This window comes from Nannospalax galili, unplaced genomic scaffold, assembly GCF_000622305.1.
Source record: "Nannospalax galili isolate Female #2095 unplaced genomic scaffold, S.galili_v1.0 scaffold800, whole genome shotgun sequence".
NCBI classification, from domain to species: Eukaryota; Metazoa; Chordata; class Mammalia; order Rodentia; family Spalacidae; genus Nannospalax; species Nannospalax galili.
This window is the reverse complement of record NW_008347125.1, coordinates 1,605,193-1,616,787: the sequence shown is the minus strand read 5'-3', so window position 1 is coordinate 1,616,787 and position 11,595 is coordinate 1,605,193. Positions and strand designations below refer to the sequence as shown.

Sequence of the window (11,595 nt, the reverse complement as noted above, 5' to 3'; positions counted from 1 at the left end):
TTAAGGTCTCTTTGAGACAAGGCCTCCCTGTAGCCCAGGATGGCCTGGAACTCACTGTTGTAGACCAGGCTGGCCTCGAACTCACAGAGATCCGCCTGCCTCTGCCTTCCGAGTGCTGGGATTAAAGGCATGTGCCACCACACCTGGCTTCAACTTTTTGCATATCATTAATATTTATTTTCTTCTAAAGGGATTGTCCCTCTAAAATATTTTCTGAGACCTTGCCTGACAGTGGGAGCAAGTGATTTTTAGGCATAATTTTGACCTCAATTTTCAAAGAATATGCATGTTCTTCTACACAGCTTCCCTAGCACAATTTTTTTCCAGTAATTATCTCACAACAGGGGTTCCAAACCCTATTTTGTCTGAAAATTAAGAGTCATAGACTTCCTCAAAATTTAATTAAGTTCAATTCCAAGAAGAAATATGTGCACGTGTGGGGGGGGTTGCTAATGTAAAGAACAAAGGAAAATGTGTGTGTATGTGTGTGTGTAAGAAGAGTGAATCAGATTTTTAAAAATTCCATTTAGTTATTTACTGGCTTGGAGGCATATATTGAGTTTTAAAAAGATGAATGCCCTTTAACCCAGTACATTTGTTTTAGCTGGTCCCTATGTCTACAGATTTATTGTTCTTTCATAGTGCTGCCTTCTGAGATGAAACCACGTTGTGTGATCTACCTACCTTAGATCAATAAGCAGCTTCGGCCATTTACTGCAAGGTTAAAACTCATTTCCTTAGCCTCCGTAATTCCTCTGATCCTGACTTAACTTTCTAGTTATATTTTTCACTGTGTCCCCAGGTGTCCCTGTAAATGCCTACATTCTTTTTCATGGCTTCTTATGCAAAACCCTTTCATAGCTTGGAGGGTTTTTCCTGCTGATGGCTTAAGATGCGACTCAAGCATCAGTTCCTCTAGGGCTCTTTCCTTCCTCCTTTCCAAGAGGACACTTAGTGTGAGATGGATGTCCCTCCTCTATGACCTAGCCCCACTTCAGCAAAAGCTCTAACTCATAAGAGCACAGTAGTCAATCATATCACTTATATGCCAGTGAGCTCCTAGAGGCAGGGCTCATGGCTTATTCATTTTTGTGTGTTCCAGTGCTAAGCACAGCACCTACAATTTAACAGGTATGCAAGAAATAACAGATGAGTGTCTCTATCAGTCCATTTAATGCTATGCTGAATTTCAAAGTATACCTTCTTAGTGGAGCAATGTAGAACCAATAACAGGAGGCAGAAGAGATTTTGAAGTCAGACAGACCATAGGTAAGATTTTATTTTCTTTAAGTGATATTAGTAATGAGTCAATTACCTTTCCAGAGTATTGATATATAGAGATATTTAGCAATACTGTTAAGTGTTGAAGATTTACCCAAATATAAATGCAAGAACCACTAATTATGGTGCCCAGTATAGAGTGAGTATTCCCTAATTGTGCCATCCAGATGAGTTTTTAACCTAGGCCTGCCTGACCTATTAGGTCATTTTTTATAGTATAAATTCAACCAACACTTGTTTTATCTTTGGTGACAATACCATTTTGGGATACCAGAAATATCTCTATTGCTTGTGATCAAAGGATTCCTGTTTTTACAAACACACATGCACACACATACTCACATGTACACACACATGCACATGCACACGAACATGCAACGTATTTCAAACAACTCAAATCTTCTGTTGGTTTTCTCAGTATTTTCTTGGCATGTGAATAGTTTATTTCCAGATATATACATTTTATTTATTTATGCATCACTGTTCATTCGCAAGCTGTTAAGGCACCAACTTGGGAGCCAGAGTTTGAATCATAAACCTCCTGACTTAACTTACCTGTACCTCAGTTAAAATGTGGTTAATAGCACTTACCTCAAAGATTGAGGGTAGGATAATGATTGGGTTAACATTTGTAAATCTATGTAAACAGCATCTGATGACTATTTCAGAACAATGATCTCTTGCCTGATTTTGCAGTCCCCTGAGACAAGGGATCTTTAAAAACCTATTTTCAAGCCAGCCATGGTAGCACTGACATGCAGTCCTAGTCCTAAGTCAGAAGGCTTACGCAGAAGATCATGAATTTGAGGCTAGACTGAGCTACATTGTGAGAACCTATTTCAAAATCCAAATCAAGCAACCAAACAAGCAAACAAAAACAAAGAAAAGAGCTGCAAAATTACCATTTAAATGTCAGTTTTATTTTCTAAGTTTTGACTCAATAAACATTTGTTCACTGTTTATAGACACTAGGATCTAGCTCCCTTTTCCCCTTATTTTCGGTGTGGGAAAGGCACCTGGTGAAAATGATCTTCGACTGATATGTTTGTTGAAGAGTCAAATAACATGAGAGGTACTATAACCATGTCATGCTGTAGCATGGCTTCATTGAATTACAACTTATAGGAAGTACTGCTTACTGAGAAACTCATTTAAAGCCACTGAACCCAGAGCTTATAATTAGGTAGACATTCCTAAAGAGCACCTTGTAATAGCTGACCATTTATGAGTAAAACACTTTAAAATATCATATGTAGTAGGCTTGTTAAAGAAATATTTAAGATTGTGGCTAGAGAGATGGTTCAGTCCCTAAGAGCAGTTACTGCTTATGTAGAAGACTCGGGTTTGACTCCCAGCACCCACAAAGCAGGTCTCAACTGCCTGTAACCAGATCCAGGGCATCTATCATCCTCTTTTGACTTCCACGGGCATTACATGCATGGTGGTGCACATACAAGCAGGCAAAACATACATATACATAACACTTTTTAAAAATTAAGCTAATTAGAAGAAAGCATGCAGATTTGTAAAATTGATTAGATTCTTTACAAATCTCTTTTAAAACTCATCCTTGCCAGAAGTGGGTAAGAAGCCCCATCCCTACCTGAGGAAGAAGTGGGTAAGAAGCCCCATCCCTACCTGAGGAAGAAGTGGGTAAGAAGCCCCATCCCTACCTGAGGAAGAAGTGGGTAAGAAGCCCCATCCCTACCTGAGGAAGAAGTGGGTAAGAAGCCCCATCCCTACCTGAGGAAGAAGTGGCTGCTGGAAGGGGAAGAATCAGTCTTAAGGGTGACCTGGCCAGGCTTCAGTGGATGAACCCACACTGAAGGGCATTTGGGGACACAAATTTGACTCTATCGACACACACACACACACACACACACACACACACACACACACACGAGTATATGAAATTGTTTGGGGAGCCGTAAGCAGACGGGGAGGAGATCTAAATATGGTCAAAATATATTGTATGAAATTCACAAAAATTCAGTTGAAAAAGTTGAAAACATTCTTGACACATTCAATTATAAGTGATGTTTTCAATCCCATTTTTAACAGCTTCACACACACACACACACACACACACACACACACACACGAGTATATGAAATTGTTTGGGGAGCCGTAAGCAGACGGGGAGGAGATCTAAATATGGTCAAAATATATTGTATGAAATTCACAAAAATTCAGTTGAAAAAGTTGAAAACATTCTTGACACATTCAATTATAAGTGATGTTTTCAATCCCATTTTTAACAGCTTGTTGATAGTTTGACACATTCCTAAGCTCTAAGCTGTGTTTTGACCTTAGAATGAAGATGCCCTGAATTCTTACAGGAGGCCATAAGGTCCTTCCACCAGAGCCTTGGGAATCTTTCTCTTTCTTTGCCTAATAGCTCACCTTTCCATTGAGATTGTTTCTAAGATTGTTTTTTTATTGCTTTTTGAAGTATGGTATCAGCTACAATATTGGTATTAAGGGATCTCCTTACTGAAGAAATACTGGATTTGTGGGGATAAATCCCTTCTTAAAGAAAAAATGAAGTTGGGGCTGGAGAGATTGCTCAGTGGTTAAGAGCACTAGCTCTTCCAGAGGACTGGGGTTTGATTTCCAGCAACCACATGGTGGCTAATAACTGTCCATAACTCCAGTTCCAGGGGATCTGACACCCTCTTCTGACCTTCGCGGGCATTGCATGACAAGAGTGCGCTTATACACATGCAGGCAATACACTCATACACAGAAAATAAAATTAATAAATAAAATATCTAAAAACTTTTAAAAAGAAAAAAAGAAAAATGAATTGGCACAGAAATCTTTTCAAGATACAGAATTTGATGTTTTTGGTATGTAAATAGTTATGTATGTGGCTAGTATTTGCGTTTGAATGTCTGTAGAGAATACAGGGAAATATTTATTGGTAAAAAAGTGCTGATGTTGCAACAGATAAATTTAATTCAAATGTATTCAAATTTTTATGTATCCTTTAAGCTTCTGAAACAATTCAGAAACTCTTCTGCATAGTCCATATATCACCAAGCCGTTAGCTCAGGGAGTTTTGCATGAACAAGTCCCAGCTTGGTTAAAGGCATTCATAACTGCAGTCACAGACCCAGGCATTTTGCTGCTGTTCAGGTATAGCCTAAGAATATATTGACAGAGACTTGGGAGACTAGGACAACCTATAGCCTCATTCAGACCTCTGGTTGATTCTGGTCATTTCACTTCAGTGGGACTATAGAATAAAAGGACACTGCTTGAAGGGAAGTGGAGACAAGTATTAACACACCTGGAAATGTGGCCTTAGGCACCCAGCTAAAGGATCTGGCTAGGAAGGGACTTGTGATCTAGCTGGCGGTGGTGGATGCAAGAGCAACAGAAAACTTTCTTGATTGGTGGTTTCCCCAGTAACCAAAATTACTGTATGTTGTGTGTGTATGTCAGGGGGTGGGGGGGAGATGGATTCTATAGAAGTGTTATTTATGGATCTTTCTGGTTTGGAACACTGGGTTATCATCTTTCACACACATTACTGTGCTTGACTGTATGAAACAATGAAAATTTATAATAGTTTGTAAGAGTGTTTTGGTGCAATGAAACTGTATTACCCTACAATGAAATGAGACATTCTGGATAGCTTTGAATTCCTTGGGGTGGAAACTTTTAATAATTAGGAATGCTGTGGAGGGAATTTTAGTATCCCCCTCTTTACAAACTCAGAGATTAAAACTTCAAAACATTTTTACTAGATTGCCATTGTGGTTGATTTATAACACATGTTAATAGCATCCAAGTGAGCAGGGTTTTCATGAAGCAAAGAGTGCTGGTCCTGATGAACAGGAGAGCTTGCCTTCTTTCTCCTTCTCAAAGGAACCGAGTCTTTTATTAAGCAATGCCAATTTCTTCAAAAAGGAAATGGAGACTCATAATGTTGCGCTTTTACTTTGTTGTACAGGTGTGAGAAAGGCTACTTTGGGGCGCGGTGTGAGCGAGTGGACTTGTTTTACCTCCAGCAAGACAGAGGACAGGTTCTGGTGATTTGTTTGATAGCAGTTATGGTGGTATTTATCATTCTGGTCATTGGTGTCTGCACCTGCTGTCAGTAAGTACTGAAACAATTCTATACAAACCTGAGGGATTACATCTTGCCTTCTTCCTTTTCTTCCTTCTTTCTCTCCTTTTCTAGCATTGTTTCCCTTTTGCTTTCATTAAACTAAATCTACTCATTGAAGCTTGCTTTCATTTCTATTGAAATACTTATTTATAATGAAGCACATAATAGATAATTTATCACTGTACTGCCAAAAATTATTATAACTCAAGCAAAATTTATAGAACTGTTTTAGTTTTAAAAAGCCAGGCATTTAATCCTGATGGCAGATGTATTTTGCATTTGTTAGTAGTCTAAAGAAAATGTTCATTTTCTAAAACTGTATCATCAACAATAATATTGAAAAATAGAAACAATCCCAAACATTGTTTGACCATGTTAAAATAAGATAATTTTATGTGCACATAATTCTACATTTTTCCTTATCTTTAATTTTCATTGTATGTTTGAAATCAAGAAAATTTTTATTTTTTCTTTGAGAAAAAGTGAGTTAGTACATTAGTTAATAACTGAGTTTATTTTAAAGCCGACCATTCGTTAAAATGCTTCTTCTCACCTTCAGGAACCAGTTCAGCCTTGTGAACTGTTGCCTTTTTCTGCTGTGCTGTGGTCTACACCAGAAGAGAATGTCTCATAATTTCTTTATTGTGTTCTTAGAAGAAAAAAGAACTAGCATAGACCAGCTCCACCATTATGTATTTTTAAAGCTTTGGATAAATTTCTTGATGTCTTTGGATGTTAATTCTAGTTTCTGTAAGACAAAAGTATTAAACTAGGCTGTTTACAGGAATCTTGTTAATTTGAAGAATAGCTTTGAGTTTTTGTACTCCATGGTAGAAAGGAAAATTTTTGATGCCAAGTTTGGGGCAGAGAATGAGTTGGGCAAAGCTTAGAAATGACCTATTTTGTTATATTAATTTTGAACTGCACATTCAGGAAATCCTGGAGTTCAGTCTAGAATATTAGACCAATTTCTGCTTAGAAATTTAGCTTTTTTTTTTCCAGAGGCTTCTGTCACACTTTTTTTTCTTATGCCCGTTTCTAACTTCCGCCGCTTCATCTATTCACACTAAGTAATGCTAACTTTTCTACCTTATTAAATAACTTTGCCTGAATTTTTTTCTGCTAACCAATAACTACCAATAATCCATTTATATTGTATTTATATAACTATACTGTACCACCCCACACACTGTGGCATATTATAGCTACTTTGAGCCTACAAAAAGAAACATGCTAAAAGAGAACTCAATTAATTTAAGATGGAAAGGGACTTTTTAACAGTGTAGAAATAAAATCACAAGCTCTCTTATTCAATAATTTTGTATTTACATGAACTAACAGACTCAGACTAATTTCTAACGTGTTATTTTCAAAGTCCTCTTCGGAAACATCGTAAAAGAAAGAAAGAAGAAAGAATGCAAACTCTGGGTAAAGACAAAACTCCCATAAGTGAAGATATTCAGGAGACTAATATTGCATAATGGTAAGTCTAGTAAACTTAGCGGATGGGAAACCATTCAGGTGGCCTGAAGTGGTAAGTTGTGGCTTAATTATGCCTAATAATCACTGATAAGTACTGATTATATTGACATACATCTAAAAATTCATTGCCTTTAATGGAACCTGAAGATTTTGTCATAACTATATCATGACACAATAACGTGGAAAAATAGAAACAAACCCAAACATTTTCTGTTTGACCATGTTAAAATAATTTTATGTGTGAAGGATGATCCTGTTCTTTTCCTTGTCTTTTATGTGTTTCCATGGGAAATGGCATTGCAATGCCACATGGATATTACAGTTGTATTTTTATTCCCCATTTTTGGATAAGGGAATAGTCTGTTTGTTTTTTGCTTTTTGAGGCAGGGTCTCCCTGTATCCCCAGCTGGCCTGGAACTCACTGTGTAGACCAGACTGGCCCTCAGCTCATAGGGATCTGCTGCCTGCCTCTGCTTCCCAGTACTGGGATTAAAGATGTGAGCCACTATGCTGGGCAGAAAGGAGTGTTGTGATTTAGACATATCACATCGAGAAGTAGAATAGTAATAGCAATATTCTAATAATGACTGCATCTATGGAGCATTTACCATATATTAAGCCATGATGAGTCAGGATCCCAATAGGAGTCACAAACCTCCCCAGCTAATTCAATACAGAGATGTTGATGAATGCATTGCTAGGACAGGCCTCAGGAAATCCACCTGGGCCAGTCAGACTCCTTGAGCATGGCAACAACAAGAAGCTGTTGAGCTTCCTATGCCTGGTGGGTCAGGGCAAGTGATACCCTAGCACTCAGAGGCATGCTGGGGCAGCTCCCACCAGGTAGGAGCACTTGCTGTGGCAGAAACTTAAACAGTGAAAACATATACCTCCATAATGAAAACATACCCCCACAATGTTTCTGCTCCAGATGTTCAGTACATGCCTCCAACTAACTAACCCCAACCAAAAACCAGTGTGCACTGGAGTCACAGCCATGTACTCTGTAGTGTGAAACTCCTCTGAATGTCTGCAAGATGCACATCCAACCAAATGAAGTAGGATGATTTGGCTTGTAATGACATGAAATCCAACCCAAACTATGTTAAAACTAAGAGAATCTATTGGCTCATATGAATGATGGAGGCCCAGAAATAAGGTGGGTTCCACACACTTGGTGGAACCAGAAACTCAGGCTTAAAGAGACAGAATTGCTCTCCTTCTGCTATCTGTTCACAGCATTGGCTTGATTCCTGGCTAGTTCCTACAGGTCATGGGGAAGGCTGAGAACAGTCAGGCCGCATGCTTACTTATGCACATTCAGTATGGGAAAGCAGTCACTTTCTCTAACTCTCTCTGTGTTCACATCCACACACATCCCAGTGGCTTAATAGTAAACAATAATGCTTGCAGAGAAATTATAGTGATCTGCTTATTTCTCACAAGGGCAACACTAAAGGATTGAAAGTACAAATGCAGACTCTTGCATAGTGCTTTATTTTAAAGTTGTTCTTATTTTCTTCATTCTTACAGGTTATCAAGTGATCCCTGGTGGGCAAGCTAAAAAGTGCCTTATTCATTTGAAAATGGACAGAATATGTCTCAGGAAAACAGCTAGTAGAAATGAATTCTTAATTATTTTGTATTTACTTTTTGTTTTTATTTGTAACTTTGTCTTGTTTATTATTGTTTTAATAATGATATTTTTATTGTAGTCCAATAATTGGGAAAAAAGACCTGTTTAAGTTTCAACAGAAAGAAAGGATATTTCAATAAACTTTCTCTTAAGCTCTGCTACCAGGATTGTTAATCAAATAAAAGAGAAAAGGTGGGGAACAATTTAGATCTTAAGAACTGAAGCATCAGTTTTGTAGACTTACAATACGCTAAGAGTTTGAAATATATTATTTCATTTAATCCTTTCATCAATATTTGAAATACAGATTTTGGTCCTCATTCCCACATATGGAAAGAGGATGAAAGAAGTTAGATAATAGAACTTAAATTTAGAGATATAGGAATTGATGGAGATGGAGTAGAACCAAGATCAACCCAGATTCAAAGCTGGTCCTCCAAACTACCGTTTTTGTTCACTTGGCTTTCTATAATCCAAATCAGTAATATAATCCAAGATTCCCTATGAACTGTGCTTTGCTGTAGTTCTGAGATGTTAAGGAAATTTTCTTGCAGAATGCAGAGTCTTGGCCAGTGTTGATGTTAGCATCATGCTTTCTGTAGAGTTGATTTTCTTATATTTCTTTGCTCTTTTATGAAGTTTCAGTGCCATGAGTAAATAACTACATTACTAAAACAAACAGATTTGCCCCACAGCAATAGTGATGAATAGAGGTGGAAAAGTAAATGCCCAGTATTCTTTAAACTCCAGATAGGTAGTTATGCTCAATAAAGTATAAATAATAGCACTGCAAGAGGCTGAGATTGGTGGTGGCACAGCAGACTCTGTGAGACCATATGTGACCATAGCCTCATTTCCTTGTTCTAGTCAAAGCATGCATTACTGTTGTTAGGTGAATTTGGGTGCAATGGAATCATGACTGTCACATCTATTATTTGAACCATTTCCCATATATTCCTTCAACTCTATGTTATATTTAATAGAAACATGAAAAAGTGAAATTTATATTTAGCCAATATTCTGTAGAACATGGAACTTCTATATTTATTAAATGGATCATTTACAAAAGCCAAGGGGAAGATATCTCACAGACTGTTGCACTTCCCATGTATCAGAGCTGTCGTAAATTTTATTTTGTAATATAGAGTCCATAGATTCAAACAAAAGCTTAAACTTTGCATAGCATAGTGTTTTGAATGAGACTGGGGTTTTACTAATGTAGAAATAGCTCCCCTATGAATAACAGCTAAGTCAAACCACTGACAATTTTCAAAATACATTTTGTTTTCTTGTGACTCAATGGCCATGCTTGAAATAGGACTACATAAAACAAACTCATGTTGCATGTGTTTTATTTTATAAAGTCTCCTTTGGCTCATGTATGTCTTTTCTTCAGTCTTCTTTGATACTAAAAAAGCTTCAAACAAATGATTAGAACAGGACCACCAATGCTGTAATTGTCTTAACATAGTTTGACTCTGGGAATTTCATTTTTATCTGAAGTTTTTCATGGTGTCTCTTAAAGTTCTGATGTCAAGAAAGAATCGCCAAAACTTTTATGTCTTTTCAAAATGTATTTTTCGAATGTTTTTGCATTTACTACATTGTTTATATGTACTGTCAATGTTATTATGTAATAAAATAAATTTATTTTTAAACAAAGCAGCCATATTTTTACTTGAGAATTTTCTACTGGTATCATGAATTATTAGTAGAAATAAATGTAAACACTACTGCTCTTGAAAATTTGTGCTTTATAAAAACTATCCATTAATGCATTTGAAATATTGCATTTGGCCCATGTGTTTTCTTTAGAATTGAATTATTCTGAAGTGTGAGGACACCTATATGACCATCTGCCAATACTCTGGCCCCAACTTGGAAGTCTACTTCTGTAAGAGAGGAAGTGCCATGCTTAAGCACAGGCTGCACTAAGAGAACACAGCTTCCACTTTGGGAGCACAGCCTGCGCTTCTGCAAAATAGCCAACCTACAATCTGCCTGGATGAGGGGATCCTGCCCGGATGAGGGGATCTATCAGGAAGTGACATACCAATTTATGAGACACTGGGGGCAGGGGGAGAGGTATATAAGGCTTGTACTTCCCAGCAATAAACGAGTCTGCAGCACCTCGCGTAGTGCCTGCTCTCACCTGACTCCTGGAGTCTGTGTGTTGATTCGGCGCCACTCACCCCCACCTCGGCCAGAACCCTTGTTCCTTGCAGTCCCTCGTGGCCTGGACCCATGAGGAAACTTGCAACGCACCTCCAGCTACATTTGGTTGGTTTCATGTGGACATTTAATAAAATTGGGCCAATTAGAGTCATTGCAGGAGAACTGGGAACTTGACACCAGTCTTTTTTGGGATTTGGAGCATAAAAATGCCTACTTCTAAGTAATTGACATCTATATTTTGCTTCATGTGCACCCAAAAAGCAAACAAAGATGTCCAGGAGAGAGACAGAGAAACTTCAAGAAGATGCTCAGTGAACAGCATTGGATTACCAGCTTCACACACTGTCAGAGCTTCAGCTCATTCCTGTCTATGGGTTCCATTGAGACCTGTTTCTATCTCCAGGATAAGTTCTCACTTGGCTTGAGCTAGTTCTATTTGGGTTTCCTTAACACAGAACTTAGGTCCTGACCAAATATGGTGCATCCTGAATTGGTGTGCCTGTGAGCATGTTTCCAGAGGAAATTAGCATGTGATTCTGAGGGTAGGTGGAGAAACTCCACCTTCAATGGAGGTTGACATCATTAATTTGGCCAGGTGCCTGGAGAAAACAAATGTAGAGGTGAGTTGGTTTCTGCTCTGAGAGATGAGATGACATTATTTTTTACTACCTTCAACATCAGACCTCCAGGATTGCCAGTGTTAGGACCGTGGAACTTAGATTGGTATCCTTCTGGGTTCTCAGACTCCCCACCCTACATCAAAAGTTGCAATATTGGCTTCTCTGGATTGAGACCTTTCTACTTGAACTGATCCATATTGCTAATATCCCAGGGTCTCTAGAGAACTCTACCACAGATGTTCTGAGAGACTTAAGGTACTATGTATTATGAATGGAGGTGACTT

General features: G+C 38.0%; 1 protein-coding gene across 1 annotated transcript in view; it reads left to right on the top strand.

Moving 5' to 3' along the window:
• The window catches only part of Btc (betacellulin), a 50,901-nt gene extending 40,839 nt beyond the window's left edge, over positions 1–10,062 (top strand). The window contains exons 3-6 of the mRNA XM_008843529.3: positions 4,293–4,419; positions 5,240–5,386; positions 6,774–6,881; positions 8,414–10,062. Of these exons, the coding sequence (XP_008841751.1) occupies positions 4,293–4,419; positions 5,240–5,386; positions 6,774–6,879 (380 nt within the window). The 3' untranslated portion in view covers positions 6,880–6,881; positions 8,414–10,062. The remainder of the gene's footprint in view (positions 1–4,292; positions 4,420–5,239; positions 5,387–6,773; positions 6,882–8,413) is intronic.
• Positions 10,063–11,595: the final 1,533 nt, after the last annotated feature.